The sequence below is a fragment of the Eschrichtius robustus genome, chromosome 18, assembly GCF_028021215.1.
Source record: "Eschrichtius robustus isolate mEscRob2 chromosome 18, mEscRob2.pri, whole genome shotgun sequence".
NCBI lineage: Eukaryota > Metazoa > Chordata > Mammalia > Artiodactyla > Eschrichtiidae > Eschrichtius > Eschrichtius robustus.
In genome coordinates this window covers 72,348,613-72,365,606 of record NC_090841.1, presented here as the reverse complement: position 1 = coordinate 72,365,606, position 16,994 = coordinate 72,348,613, and the positions used below count along the sequence as shown (strand labels likewise).

The following is a 16,994-nucleotide window of genomic DNA, read 5'->3' as shown; positions in this document are numbered from 1 at the left end:
TTCCCTCTAGCGGGAACGTTCTTTTTTCTAAACCAGTATCTGTCTAATGCTGCTTATAGGTAAACTCAGTTTTAGCTTCACTCACTTCATGAGGCCCTATATGCCCCCAAATTTATTTAGAAAATAATATCTTCTTCCCCTGACCCTCAAGACACTCAACCTGTTCTTTGCCACTTTTATCACAAATGCTTAGCATGGGAACCAGCAAACTTCTTCTGTAAAGGGCCAGATAGTAAACATTTTAGGCCCTGTGTACCATACATCTCTGTGGCAACTCTGCCATGATAGCAGAAAAGCAGCCATATGTAAACAAATGAGTATAGCTGTGTTCCAATAAAATTTTATTTACACAAACAAAATGTGGGCCTCCTGGTCCTAGTTTCCTGATCCCCAGCTTAGCATAGAGATACTTGGTAGGGTGATCAATAAATATTAGATTTATTAAATTCGATAAGCAACATCACTAATGAAAATACGATGCATAAGATGTCAGTGTGCTCTAGGGTGATTATACATTGAACATACTAATTTTTATTGAATATAATATTCGCATATATATTCATCATGCAAATATAACACAATGACCAGCCTTATAAATTTTTAATGGCATCTTATGTATCCAAGAAAGGAATCATAGAGTTCTGATCATCTACATGACCCTAAAGCCTAGACAAAATAATGACCTTCTGCCTCATTGATTTTCTACTAAAAAGAAAGTCCGTAGAATGTGTAGTTCTGCGAAGATTATGGCTGATAGCAGAAGAGATTGTTTTTCTCCCACTAAAAATATCTGGTTTGCTTATTTATATTGAATAAAATCAATTAAATAACCACTAGAGCCCCACATTACATCCTTCACTGTGTGCTTAATGTTTTAATAGAAATAAATATATAATTAAAGTAACAAAGTTGTCATAGTTGTCACACGTTTCATTTTAAGATCCCTTAAAGAAATCGGGGTTGAATTCATGTCCAATATTCTATTTTCATTTCAAATAGATTTTGACAATATTCACTACAGCCTTTCCTAGGAAGTTTTCTTAGCCAAAAAATTTCACCAGTTTTCAATTTACCACATAAAAATTATGCAAAATGTATTAAAAATTGTCCTTTTATTTGGATCGATTCCTATCTTTGACACAAAGTGTTCTGTTGCCATAGATAAAGCATTTAGGCAAGATCGCTGACTGGAACATGAAAAAAAATATTCACTCTGTCTTGGGAGTGATACAGTTTTCTGGACTATGGATTAGAAAATACTCAGGTTAAAAAAAAAAAAAGAAAAGAAAATACTCAGGTTATCGAAGAAAACACTATGTTTATTATTTTCCATTGAATTATTTTCCACCGTCTTTTTAAAAGATAGACAAAATTATTAAATTCAGCTTCTGAATTTCCTTTGTGCTCTGTTGAATATAAAAATAGCAAGAAGAAAGGCAAGATGAAATAAAGAAGGGAAAATAAGGAACAGAGATAATTATTTACCCACTGGAAAGGGGGAGTGCCTACATAACCGTCTTGCATGAGATCTTTTCTTGGCTTGTTTCCATTATTTTTAGCAGTTTCCTTCAATGTACACAAATTATGCCTTTAGTAAATGCTGCTTCTTCATATGACTGAGAGGTTAAATACTGGATTGAATCAGGACCATCCAGACAAACACCAGTTCTGGGCACCTGCACCTTTGGCTTCCTCATGAAGGTAGAAAATGCCCCACCAACACACAGAAGTCCCAACACATCATGAGGACATAAAGGATGCTAGAGGCCCCATATTTAGTTCTCCCACTTGATCCCAATCTTTTTGTCTCTGTACTATCTTCAGTAAAGTCATAAGAAAGAGTATTTACATTCCTGAGGTTTTGTGAAGTGTGGATTGCATATACAGTTTAAAGACATTCTAATAAGTATTTTCTGAGTGCAAAGGAAGCAAATAACAAACAGGCTTTTCTCTTCCTAGATACCATCTTTCTATTGTGGGTTATTCCACGATAATAGAGCACATAAAAGCCATAACAGAGAGCACGGTAAGTTTAAGATGTGCTCAGAGATCCATAGAAGACTCCCTGGGATCCACAGGCTGATTTCTCATCATTTAATGTCTATACAAAATATGGACTTTTGCTTCTGACATGATTTCCCAATTCACTGATATTATCCCCATTCTGTGCATCACTGAAAGCAGGATGATTCTTTCTGGATAAGGAAGAGTAAAGAAGTTAATTTTACAGGGTCATTTCTTCATCTTCTTTGGATGTGATCCTTAACAACTACGTTTGAAAGGTCATAATTCAGTGTATGACTATTCCAGGGTTCTCAAGCACTGACAGATGGGGTGGATCAATCAATCTGAATGCCTAGAAGAGAGGAAATCTGAATCCCACTCTCCTTCTCGAAGGACTACTGGAAGAACACAGCGGGTTCCCTTGCCTCTTGAAAAGTCTACACACCTCCCACTTCAGTTAACTTACAACAAGATATCTAATTAGGCCACTGGGGATTTTAAAAATATAATCAAAATCACACTAGGTGGTGTTGTACTTAATCTAAAATGTTTGGAGGTCTATCCTCTTAAATTTTTCAGGGGACTTCCCTGGTGGCACAGTGGTTAAGAATCCGCCTGCCAACGCCGGGGACACGGGTTTGAGCCCTGGTCTGGGAAGATCTCACATGCTGCGGAGCAACTAAGCCCCGTGAGCCACAACTACTGAGCCTGTGTTCTAGAGGCTGCGAGCCACAACTACTGAGCCTGTGAGCCACAACTACTGAAGCCCATGCACCTAGAGCCTGTGCTCCACAACAAGAGAAGCCACCACAATGAGAAGCCTGCGCACTGCAAAGAAGAGTAGCCCCCGCTTGCCGCAACTAGAGAAAGCCCGTGCGCAGCAACAAAGACCCAACACAGCCAAAAATTTTAAAACTTAATTAATTCATTAAAAAAATGTTTTTCAGTCCACAAAACCACACAAAAAAAGTTAAAATTGTTTAACTATAGGCACTCTGTTGTATAGCAGATCTCTAGACCTTATTCATCGTGTATAATTGACACTTCTACCCATTGAATAACAACTTCCCCATTTCCTCCTTTCCCCATCCCTGGCCACCACCATTCTATTTTCTGTTTCTATAGGTTAGACTATTTTAGATCTCTCTTGTGTTAAGCATGCTTACACACATGCACATACATACACACAAAAGCAAAGGGATACAAGGACATTTTTGGAGGTAATGGATATGCTTATCACCCTAATTGTGGTGACGGCATCACAGGTGTATACACATGTCCAAATTCATCAAACTGTATACGTTAAATATGTGCAGTTTTTGTATATCAATTATACCTCAATAAAGCTGATAAAAATTGAAAAAAAACTTAAAAGACTCTCCTCCCAAAAAAACTTTTTAAAAATTTTAGAGGACTTCCAATTAAAAAAACAATTGTGTTCCAAATAATAATTGTATCTCTGTATACATGAATAAGAAAAATGATTTAGTTGCCCAAAAAATCACACAGAGTAAAAAACACGTAGGTTAAAAAAATACATGCATCATAGAAAACTTCTCTGATTAATAAAAGCAAAAGAATTTAAAGGTGTGCTTTGCCACTAAAAAGGAGAGATAAATTACGGCTTAAATGAAAAATCTCCAGATGGTGAGAATTTGGCATGCTATCATTCTTTGAAAGTACGTTCCTAGGTGAGGAATTGAACCAACTTGCTTAATTAATTAATTAAAGCATACTAATTGATAAAAATGAGGACATGGTTCCTATTTTCTGGAAGCTACAATATTAAATAATTAGCTTCAATTTGCCATTCTTCCACTCCACACCTCCCCTTGTGGAGGTGTATGGGTATGATTGTTGAAGGACCAAATCATATGCAATACCTCTTAGAACAAGTCTGATGAAAGAAAACCAAAGGGCACAGAGGACAGACAACAAAAACACACGGGAGTGCAATACCAAACAAAAAGATGACTTAGACATAAGGCCAAATGATGATCAAAGAAGGCAAATACTGCACACACAAGCTTCTGAATATTAATGCCTGCAGATAAATCATTTGTTTTGATGATTACAGAAGTCAATGAAAGGAGTTTGATAAAGTAAAAGTTTACAACACGAAGAGCAAAATACACCAAGAAAAGCGAACTATTTATTTAAAATTGTCACTATTGGTGGGCAAAGGGAACCAACCCCTCTTCCACTCCTGGTAGGAGGGTATACTGGAACAATTTTTCTAGAGACTATAAATTGTTTGGGCAATTTTTTTATTAAAAAGTTTTAATATATTTTTATTCATTTAGATCTATGCAATCTATATCTAAGAATTAATACTTAGGATTTATGCAAATATTACACTTCAAGAACGTAAATTATAACATTTATAACTTGAATAAAATAAGAGACAATTTAGATGTCTAATAAAAGAGGGTTGATTAAATTCTTTTGCTACAACCATATTATGGAATACTATGCAGCCATATCAATAATTTTGCAGAAGAATATTTAAAACAAGAAAATATATTCATGACAAGTTGTTCAGAAAATTGACATGTTAAAAGAACACGTTAACAAATTGTGGCATGTTAGTAAATTACCTAAGATGACAGCTCTGGCATCAGAGGGCCTGTATTAAAAGTTTCTATTAAAAGTTGTACCTCTGGCACCTACTATGTAAGATAGCAAACTGCTCAAATTTCCAATTTCTTCTTTTGTAAAAAAGAAGAATTATATTTCTTCCTATCTCATTGTGTTTGGGGAATATTAAAAAAGATAATGCATTCAGTGCTCTTAGCATTTAACTTGTCGAATAAGTGCACATAAATGTCGATGGAATTGTATAAAAACATCATTTATAAAATATATAGATATTTATGTTGATTTAGAGATTGATACTGATGCGATATACATATATAGTTATAAGCCTCAACTTTTTTATGCCTATCTCTTTGGATTGAGTGTGATTTTTGTTGCGTTTGCTTGTTTGTTTGCTTTGCTTTAGCTGTGTTCCCTTATTTTGTATGCAGAAGAGAGTATGAGTCAGGAGTTCTGCAGCCATAACAAACAACCCCAATATCTCAGCTGCTTAAAACAACAAAGGTTTATTTCTCACTCGTGTGACAGAACCTCAGTGGGTCAGCAGAGGTTTCTGCTGACCATCCTCATTCAGAGACCCAGGCTAATGGATCTGCCACCATCTCAAACTTCAAATCCCCTTGCCAGGGAAAAAGAGAGAATGGCAAATCTCTCACTGCCTCAACGTCTGCTCCGAAGTGACACATTTTGCTCACATTTTCTGGCCAAAGCTAGACACATACTGAGGAGAACCTCAATAATAATAAAAATGCATTTTGAATCAAGAAGAGTTTAAAACTAATGTGTAGACTATCATAAGCCATTTAAAATTTTTGAGCAGAACATTGATAGGAGAATTGAGAAAGCTGTGCCCCACCTTCCAACCCCAGGAGCAGGATGAATCGCTGTACATCAATATTGTCTTTATGAGAGTCATCTAACTAAATGAAGGAACAGAAATCAAGGAATCACAGGAATTAACAGAGAATTTAAAAGATCCTCTAAATGATTCCCCTACCTTTAAGACATAATGATCACACTTAGTCATCAGCAGCACAAGAAAGTAATCTAATTTAATGCCACCAGGAGAACTGTTTTTTTTCCTTGGCCCCAGCTAGCGAGCTGCTGAGGCTCTCCGGCTGGAGAACCGATGAGCCTTGTAATTGCTTTCCTCACTCATGTAACCACAGCTGCAGTCGTCATTCATAAATCGCAAAACTAATCCTTTGGAAGTTTTCGTATTGGCTATTTGCTTTAAGACCTCCAGTGCCCAGTAGTTTGCAGATGTAGCCCTATGAAAAAGGAAGTCTCTGACCACTGGTCCGAGCATTGGACTGCCTGTCATAAATCCTTGGTCTTCATTCTCAAAATTCTTATATTTTGTTACAGTTCCTTGGAAAATCACTTCACTCATCAATACTTCCGTTTCCCTGTGAGGAAACTAGAGAAGCTTATATTTATCTGGAAAGTGCTTCAAAAGGCTTGAATGAATTACAAAAAAATAAAAAATACAATTCTATACATATCAACACCTTTTTAATAAAATAAACTTTAAATATAAGCTATTGCTTAAAAATGGTAGCTAAATAACTTAATAAATCTCTAGAAAGGTAGGAGACAAATATGTGTCTGTCAGAGTTTATTAAACATTGATATATAAAGTCCACAAATAATTCTCTTGCACTAGCATCATATAAAAAAATTTCAAGACAAATGAGAAACCACTGGCAAATATATACATACACATATATGTGTGTGTATATATATATCTACTTAAAGTCATTTTCTATGTTTGAGATATATTTTATATGCTTTTAAAATTTTTCCATCATATAATTTATTTTTATTTATTTTTTTAAGTAAATGTATTTATTTATTTATTTTTGGCTGCGTTGGGTGTTCATTGCTGCGCGCAGGCTTTCTCTAGTTGCAGCGAGCAGGGGCTACTATTTGTTGCGGTGCGTGGACTTCTCATTGCAGTGGCTTCTCTTGTTGCGGAACACAGGTTCTAGGCACGTGGGCTTCAGTAGTTGCAGCATGTGGGCTCTGTAGTTGTGGCTCGTGGGCTCTAGAGTGCAGGCTCAGTAGTTGTGGTGCACGGGCTTAGTTGCTCCACAGCATGTGGGATCTTCCTGGACCAGGGCTTGAACCCGTGTCCCCTGCATTGGCAGGTGGATTCTTAACCACTGCGCCACCAGGGAAGTCCTATAATTTGTTATTTTTAGCAATAAATAATACCAGTAGTCCAAGGAATACTGATTTTTAGTCTTTGTTATTTTAAGAGCATAATAGGCTTACTCAAGCACTATAATCACAATATTTTATTAACACTGGTAGAACATTGCTTCCAGCCTGGGAGTATTAATGAAAGATGGGGCAATTCAGAAATGCTTCTGAAATTAAAAATTCCTTCTACCCATATCCTACCCTCCTCCTTATAATCATGAAGGATGAATATCAGAGTATGACAGAATACTATGTTACAAATAATCTTGGAGACTTTGGGAGTTTTTTGTCCCCCCCCCCCAGAAAAAGTATAAGTAATGAAAAAGACATATGGTAACAAATAATGGTGAGGATGTGGAGAAATTGGAACCTTCATACACTTCTGGAGGGAATGTAAAATGGTGTAGTCACTTTAAAGATAGTTTTGTGGTACCTCAAAAAGTTAAACATAGAGTTACCATATGACCCAGCAATTCCCCTCACGGGTAGATAACCAAGAGAAATCAAAAGCACATGTCCACACAAAAACTTGTACATAAATATGCACAGAACATTATTTACGATGGCCAAAAAGTAGAAACAACCCAAATGTTCATTAACAGATGAGTGGATGAACAAATGTGGTGTATCCATACAAATGAATATTACTCAGCCATAAAATGAATGAAGTACTGACACGTTACAACATTGAAAACATTAAGCTAAGTGAAAAAAAAACAGGAGCAAAAAGAACACATATTTCATATTTATATGTGAAATATCCAGATTAGGCAAATCCACAGAGACAGGAAGTAGATGAATGGTTTCTAGGGGCTGAGCGGAGAGGATAACGGGGAGTGCCCAGGAAGGGTACAGAGTTTCTTTCTGTGATGACAAAAACGTTTAGGAATGAGGCCGTGGTGATGGTTGGGTAATTCTGTGAATATACTAAAAAAAACCCACTAAGTGGTATACTTTAAAAGAGTGAATTTTATGACATTTGAATTATATCTCAATTAAAAAATTCATTTTTCAAAAAAAAATTACCCTGCAACATAAAATTAAATTTCTGATCTAACATTCAGATTAAAGGAAATCTTTCTCCTTTTCCTCTTTCATGAATGAAATTTGTAATAACTTCAATTACCAGTTCCTCTGAAAGCAAATTTCACATTAACTTTGCCATTTTCATGTGAGAGTAGAAATTGTATTTCTTATTTAGATAAATCAAAAAGAATGAAACCAGCTTTCCCCTAGATGAATTCTTCCTTCTCCTCCAATTTGTACTGATCTGATACCCAGAGCACACCTGAGGCTACATGCCGTCTAAGACAAGAAAAGCTTATTCCAAGCTATCTGTCTACACAATACTTTTTCAAAAGCCAACAGTACAAATCAATAGGATGTTATTAAGTTTCAGAAATGTCAGTGGACAATTAGGTGATCTTATTGAGAAAGCTCTGAGCAAATATCCAAACTGTTCTTTTCTTTTTTAATGTAGCATTGAACTGAATAGAAACTGAACAGACCTCAGAGCTAAAGTAGACTGATGGGTGTGTGTGTGTGTGTGTGTGTGTGTGTGTGTGTGTGTGTGTGTGTGTGTGTGTGTGTGTGACAGAGAGGGAGAAAGAATGAGATTATATTTCTCCATGTACTTTCACTCATGGGTATTGGAGTCATTATTAGTTCTGAAAAGACTAACCTTTCCTCATTCAGGAATCTCAGCTACCTTTTAAATGAGATACATGCGAACTGAATTCATTTGACTCACACGAGGCGATGGGTCGCAAGGCCTGAGACCCTCACTTACCCCTTCCAGAGCAAGGCAGAGCAGAGCTTCCCTGGCATTTCTTGATGCTCTCTTCAGCTGACAGCGGGCAGGAATGTGGGTGCTCGCACTTTTTCCCATACCAGCCTACTTTGCAGTCGCATCTTCCACAGTTACACTGCCCATGACCTTCGCAATGGGAGTAATAATATATATATGTTATTGTATTTATGAGCCATATATATATATATATATATGCACATGTATATGAGAAAAATATACCAAAGTCAGAATTAACTTTCATTTCAACAGTGAATGTCACAAATGAGTCACGATCTCAATTAAGCACAATATAAAACATTAAGGCAAAAGCCCATTTTTCTCAATGTTCTTAAATACCTGATCTAGGTATATTGATTGATTACGGGGAAAGAAAAGCAACAACTCCAGATCAGATAAACAGGTTCATAGGGCTATCAACTTGAATCTTTCAAAATCTAAGTGCATGAGACTGAATTAGTCTGCTGGGGCCTAAAAGGAGGATTTGATGGATTGGGCAATTAATTCACGTGGAGGAGAGCCATAGGAAATGGAAAACAATTTGTTTTTGAAACAGGGTCTTAGTTTCTGGAGTCCCTCACACTTTATTTTCATTATCTTTTTACTACACACTCCATGCTTAGCCTATAGACCCTTAGCTTAAAACCAGTAACCTGTGTGGAGTTTGCAACCCTTGAAGACTAATTTCCTATACACAAAAGAGGTCAGGAAAGATATTAAATTTACATGGGCACAGAGCCTGTAAAGAACTGTGATAAGTACGGATATGGTATAGCATAAAATAGACCAGGTTATCAATCAAATAAGTAGGTTCAGATCCTGACCCTGCTCCCTACAGAGTAGGGCTGGTCAAATGACAACCTCGCTGAGGTTTAGTTCTTCATTTTAAATCGGATTATCTATCCACATTTATCAGGAAGTACATAATATATCTTAAAATGCTACATAAAAGTGAGCAATTTTTATTTTTATTCACTTGAGCCCACATATACAACCAAGTAGGGATAGAAAGGAAAGGAAAGCACGATAATTTAGCTGAGCTTTTCCTAACTCCTAATAACCATTCAGATACTCATTATTACAGATGCAATGTAAAGCAGATTTCTATAATTTCTCCAAAAATGCATGAAGAATTTTAAAGGAAGTGGAATTACACTTTCTTTAAGTAAATCAAATATAATGCTAATGAATAACAATCCCTGCTATTTTGTATTTGGCATCTGATATTAATATATATCACACAATATGGAAACTGGTATGGACCAGTCTTTAGGGAAGACTGGTCTGTTTTATCAGTATTCCATGAGGTCTATGGTCAGATGTCCATCTTTTGAGTTTGAAGTATTGGACAATCCACCTATCAGGAAGCTTTTCACTATCTATAAACCTGGTTCTTCATGGAACAAATCATAAAATCATAGGTCAAAGTAGGATGAGCTATTAAGGATCACAGAGTCCACATCTCTCATTTAACAAAGTCTATACAACAAATTGCTGTTAATACTAATACTTTGCCTTAGAGCTCATCATTTTAAGGGAAAAAAGTTTTGATTGCTAATAAATACATATTACGTGACTATGATCATTTAGACCTTCAAATATAAGAATTTTTATTACAATAGTTTAACTTACTAGCAATTATATCTCAGAGATTGTTGGGTTCCATGGCTTCCTGCCATTTATCCTGGCTTAAGAAGTTCCTACCCATCTTCCCAATCCTCGTGTATCGGGTTGGCCAAAAAGTTCGTTTGGGTTTTCCCTTAACATCTTACAGAAAAACCCAAATGAACTTTTTGGCCAACCCAATAATTTAGAGCAAAATTTGCAAACAGAGCTATGTTGCAAATGCATAGATAAAAAACAGTTTTAAACACAAAATCTTTAATGTTTAAAGTACAATCAATTCTGCTGTTTTATGGGAGCCAGTGGCTTTGAAATTCTTGGAGACAAGAGGTTTCATTTCAAGGGCAGTTAGATCTGCCATGAGGATGCTGGACAAAGTACAAAACATGCTGCCATTTGTGGAAGACAAGTTGACACTTCAACAATAAAACTGAAAAACAGAGTTCGATTGAAAGGGGAAAAAAGCTTTACTCTTGAAACTTTACAATAGCTGTGAAAGTTAGAACAAAACATCCAGTAGGTGAGGATGCCAGGAAATCTGTAACTACCCAAGAGGATGCCACCTGCTGCTGCAGGTGCCTGGAATTCACAGGCAGCGAAGGTCCTGATCCCTTGGCACGTGGAATAAAGTAGGAACCTGTGAAGGGGGAGACGGGGATGGAAGGGAGAACGTTCTCAAGTTCTGTAGTTGGTCTAAGAGCAGCCATTACCTTCTATCTGAGGTTCATTCACATGTCAACATTAAAAAAAAACTGTGGTGGCATAAAACAAATCCGTGAAGATGGTCAGAAGCTATCAATAGAGATTTTTAGAATTAAAATCTGGTCCAGTTAATATCAAAAGAAGTCAGATTAATTGTGGGTGCTTCAACAAATTTTGCAAAATGTACAGATGCGCTAGCTAGAAGAAATCTCTGCAAGTCTTTCCCCTTTCTGCCCTCATATTCACTCTGTTTTCTTTTTGTTCTATTTTCCTCATTCAGTCTTTAATCTCTGTGCTTTTCCCCCCTAATGTTATGCAGCTTCACTTTTCTATCCCTTTGCTATTTCTGTGCACTACTACAAACTCCAGGGGGAAATGTGGCCTGTAAGGTCTTCACCTCTACTCCCTGTGCATTTAATGCAGCATCACGAACATTCTCAAGGATTACTCCTATGAGTGTCCGCGTCACCTCCAGGCATCACCAACTCCAAAGAAAGTTGGGAAGAGGATATAAAGAGTGTTCTCACTTTTACCATGCGTGTGATGATCCCTAACGTCCGTGCTTCTGCCTCAGGCTTGTACCCCAGTCCCTGCTTCATTTGATCAAAAGACGCTCTCAAAAACAGCTGCAGTCAATTGTGTACACACTGGAAAGAACTGATGGGATTGTGTCATTGCTGTGTTTGGCTTGGGATAAAAGGTTTGGCCTTTGAATAGGAAAGTGTCAAAGTGGGAGAACATCGTCTAGTTCAGGAAGGCCGCTGCTCCTCCTCAAATCATCCACTTACGTGTCTTCCACACTTTGCCATTAGAAGCCAACATCCACTGAACAAGTTCAAGCTGAGGAAAGAAGGGTTATGAAAATACGGATGACTTAAAGCAAACCATCCATAATGAAATTCCTGAGAGTGAGTGAATATATGGCAACCAGGTTAAATGATGAAATAGTGGCATATAGAGTGTTTTTGAAGGTTTCATTGTTTTGGGAAAGTAGGAATACCTAAATCAAATGCCCCAATGAAGATCACAGAAGAAGCAAATGTAAAAGTAACAGAGAAAAGGTTTAAATAACTAGTCTAGCATGATGGAAAATAGTATCGACAGTGGTACTGCCTAATCTAAATGTTGATCAGAGATTAATTTGACAAGTTAAAACGTAAACATAACTTTACTTTCACAGTAACAAAAATTAAATATGTTCTACATCTTTTAATAACTCAAAGTCACACGTTGTCAAAAATATGTTATGGATCCCACTTTAAATGAAACTGTACTTTTTCTATAAAATCCTTCATGGTGTTTTATCAGTGGAGTTAGGAAAATCAGTTAGAAATGCAATGTATTGATACCAGATTCTGAAGCAGGTATTTAGCCTTTCAGAAAAGGCAGGAAATCAAAAATTGAAACTGCAATTTCTTTTCTGAGGTCACAAGTTTCTCAATTCCAGCATAAAAGTTATGCCAAAGAGAGAGAGAGAAGGAATCATTTTATAGCGATAAAATGAAGATGAAAATGCTTGGTTTTGATTTATAGAGTTTAGAAATGATAAAATCTACTTAGCATGAAAATCCTTTAGACTGCCATAACATACTATATCAAGGTCTTTCCTAAACAAGTAGGGAAAAAAAGCATAAGTGAAGAAATTAGGAGGCCTGTGTCTTCCATCTAAATGTGTCACTAAGGTGGATGGACCTAGAGTCTGTCATACAGAGTGAAGTAAGTCAGAAAGAGAAAAACAAATACCGTATCCTAACACATATATATGGAATCTAAAAAAAAAGGTTATGAAGAACCTAGGGGCAGGACAGGAATAAAGACACAGACGTAGAGAATGGACTTGAGGACACGGGGAGGGGGAAGGGAAAGCTGGGACGAAGTGAGAGAGTGGCATGGACATATATACACTACCAAGTGTAAAATAGATAGCTAGTGGGAAGCAGCCGCATAGCACAGGGAGATCAGCTCGGTGCTTTGTGACCACCTAGAGGGGTGGGATAGGGACGGTGGGAGGGAGACTCAAGAGGGAGGAGATATGGGGATATATGTATATGTATAGCTGATTCATTTTGTTATACAGCAGAAAACAGCAGAAACTAACACATCATTGTAAAGCAATTATTCGCCAATAAAGATGTTAAAAATTAAATAAATAAATAAATAAATGTGTCATTAGTTCATCTGTCTGGCCTTCGTCTCACTTTATCTTGAAAATGAGAGAACTAGAAGTGAATTTTACCACACTGATCTGAAATGTCATGCTTCAATGCTAGTTTGTCAAATCTAGGTGTGTATATGTACACATATATTTGGCCTGCAGGAGTTAATTTCATTGATTCTAACAAGGATTCCTTTAAACTCTGTAGGCAGAGGATCAACAAAATAGAGATGAAAGGTACAGAATGTTATTGTTTATCCCTGATAGCAAATATGCGGAACATACATTAGAGAATTGCTTTCAAAAGACCTATGAGCATTCTCTGAAAACACACACACACACATCCATGACATTGGAAGAACAACATGGTGTCTAGTTTTGGTATGTAAATGGGATCACAGCCTGAACTGTATCACAAGGGCAGGAATTTGGCAGCAAGAGACACATCAAGTGGCATCACGGCTGTGCTGAGCTTTAAAGGCTCTCAGGACATTATAGGAGAGCATGCTGACACCAAAACTTATTGTTTTCTTTGTAATCATTGAGCTCTTTTGCGTTAAGCTATCTAGCCTCAGAAACATCAATCCAGGACAAATGTAGTTCCATCCATTCCAGAACACTCTTCTTCCATAGAGGATATTTCTTGCCTTAAAAATGATCAAAAAATGCTCATGAACTGGAATCTGATATTTACAAGTAGCTTACTACAAAGTAATATGAAGACCATCAAGAGAAAAAAGTTGGGGGGGATAAGTTAGATCTAACTAGTACTTGATATTTTTTCTAAAATCCATTTGATATATTATTTTCCCTTTCAAGACAATGGAAACTGAATATACGTAATCATTTCTTTCAGTTTCTTTCCTTAATGCTTTGGTAATCCACAAAGACAAATTTCCCCACGTAATATGGTTCTATCAAATGATTCCACTTTCCAAACCAAGGGAACTCTAATCCAGGACTAACTTTGTATTTTCATCATTTTGATAGGCAGGAACAAGCTGAAAAAGTGGAAAGTCACACTGCAGCATATTTTTCCTATTAAGGGATTTAGGGAAATAGACCAGAGTGATAAACAGCCATTAGGAATAAAGAAGTTATTTCCTAATCAGAAAGTCAGTTCAGGGGAGCAGCTCATAGAATCGAAGTAACAGAGCAGTTGGTACACTTCAGGATGGCTGGTCATGCCCCTGCCATTTTAGTCACACTCAAAATTTGTCAGTAGTATCATCTTTGAGCCGTGTGTGTGTGTGTGTGTGTATTTTTGTGGGTATATGAGTCATGTTTGTGTATGGATGAATTCATGTGTCAGTGAACAACATTTAGGAGTGAAAGAAAAAATGAATACAACTGATTTATTTGGAAGCAGAGAACATGTTTCAAAATTTGTATCCCATCCCCTATACCCATGATGCCTTAGGCACAAAATATTTACATTTAAGTGCATTTTTGAATAGATGAATGGATACAGTGGGAATGAATGAATAAAATGAGGTCAATTAAACAAGACAACTATAATCCAATGGGAGATTTCCCTTGGACTTAAATAAGCTCAACACTCTCAGGAGGGCAAGAATGGGAGCTAAAAATAAAGCTGCATTTCATCTGAGCCTTATTACACTCCAGCCTGGCATAAATCACTAGACAATATCCACGTACTTGGGGTATTTCCGTCTTATATCACTAAGGTATTAACACACTCAGTAATCAACTGCATGGCTCCCTTCCTGTGGTGCAACTTCGACAGGCAATTAGGAAAACTGCGAAGACTAATAATTTACTAAGCATCATATATGGAATTCTACAGATATAGTGGGAATGAAGAAATACTCCAGAGACTGATGCCTGCCCCAGATCAGAATAATGTTCAGAGAAGCTTCGTTTTATAAGAATTTTGAGCATCCAGAGGACAGCTCTTCCTTACCAAAATAAAGTAAAATTGAAGAATTTTATTTGCATCACTCGGAGATTAAATTACATGAGTACTTAGGCTCGTGTAATGTGTTTTCAGATGACACTTAAGGGCAGTGTGAACTTTGTCAAGTTGCTTAATTTCTTTGAACATTTCCTCTTCTGTTAAAATGTGGATAAGAAAAAAAAAAAGGGGATAATCAGGTCTCCTTCTCTGAGTTAGGGCGAACATAAAATGGAATGAGGTGTGTGAACGAACTTGATGGGTATCTAACAGAGCAGGATCTCTGTCAATGTGTTTCTTCTTTCCTAAATTTCTCATTTTAAGTCTGGGAGACAGGCTGTGGAGAACTGTCCACATTTAATTCACTTCAACAAATAAATTTAAAAAATCATAATCACAGCCTGATGTTTTATTGCTCAAATCACAGCCTATTACCCCGTCACCTCTTCCCACCCCTACCTGTCTACACCCAGGGCATAGAGACCACATACAAATTCTCTCCTAAACTCTTCCCATGAGAAACTCCACCAACCATGCAACCATAACTGCCCAATCACTTAACTTTCTCTATAACCTTCTAGCATAGGGAAGAATGGAAAATGTGAGAAAGAAGAAAATAGGGAGCAGGAAGGAGGGATGGATTAGATGAAGTGGAAAATTTCAGATTCCAAGGAGACCTCCTCAATGGCTTTCACCTGCCCCACCTATGGTAGTAACTCTAAGCCTAAATAACGTGCATCAGGGATTGTGAGCTTATAAAAGGATCCAAGTGTCAGCCTAAGTGTCAATGCCCATCTTCACCCCACGGCCCTACTCCTCACGGTGAGATGGACTAGCTCACATGACCCTGAATTATCACTATGATGTAGTCATTTTGAATTTTCCAACCCCATTCCAAAACCAGGATCTTGGGTTTAACAAGAAAGAGTGTTCCCTATGCTTAAAAAAAAAAAAGCATCCTATCAGAAAATCACAAAGTTATGATTTTTATATGTATTCTGATTACCTCTTTATTTTCCTATTTTAATTTATGTGAATTCATGTTTTATCACACAATCTTAAAATGACAATCTTAAATGGTGTTCCCTGAGCCCTGGTATAGTTTTTTCCTGACAACTCAGTGTTTATGACTCTATAAATTCTCATGTTCAGCCCTGATCCTTCAGAGTCGCAGATTCAACAGGCTGAAAAAAATGATCGGCTTTGGTTTGCCATTGGTCCTCTATGCCTGACATGTCTAGAAACGAATTTGACAACGTTCTTCTATATTCTCCACTTCAGTAAATGGCACCAACATTTACCCGGACAACCAGACTAGAAACCTGGTGACTACAGCACTCCACTGCCTAAAACCATCGCTAGCATTGCCTTTAGAACAGAGTCTAGTTCAGCAGCAAGGTAAAAAGTCCTTCAGTCCTTATTTCTTGCTGGCTTCACCCTTCGTTACTTGTACATTCTGGTAATAACCAAATTGATTCTAGGCCCCTGCACAGATCTTATGCCTCTTTCCCCTCTGCCTGGGATGCCCATCTCATCCCTCTTGACCCATAAGCCTACCCTTTAGGGCAGAACTGTACGTGCACGGTGGCCCAAAAGCATCATGCGATGCATGTCATACATCACCACCTCTGTGAAGAGCCTCACCCTCCTAATTAAAATGTCAAACAAGCCCATGCCCCGAGATTCTCAACCCCCTTCTCTGCTCATTTTAGTCTATAGCACAATGGCCATGAAAATATATAGCACTGACCTACTATACATTTTGTTTGTTTTTTGTCTCTCCAGGCCCACCAGGATGTAAACTCCCCAAGGAGAGGAATTTTATCTGTTGTGTTCATTGCTACGTCCCCAGTATAAGTAAACATATGCATGAATATGCCAATCTCCCACACCACAGTATATTGAAATGTATATTTATGTGGCAGTTTTCTTTGCTAAACAGTAAATTTCTTAAGGTCAGAGCCTAGGCTTTTTTATATTTTAATCCC

The 16,994-nt window shown here is 37.2% G+C and overlaps 1 protein-coding gene across 1 annotated transcript in view; it reads right to left on the bottom strand.

Annotated features, from left to right (window-relative positions):
- The window catches only part of ITGBL1 (integrin subunit beta like 1), a 207,566-nt gene that overhangs the window by 81,969 nt on the left and 108,603 nt on the right, over nt 1-16,994 (bottom strand). The window contains exon 7 of the mRNA XM_068526717.1: nt 8,594-8,740. Within this exon, the coding sequence (XP_068382818.1) occupies nt 8,594-8,740 (147 nt within the window). The remainder of the gene's footprint in view (nt 1-8,593; nt 8,741-16,994) is intronic.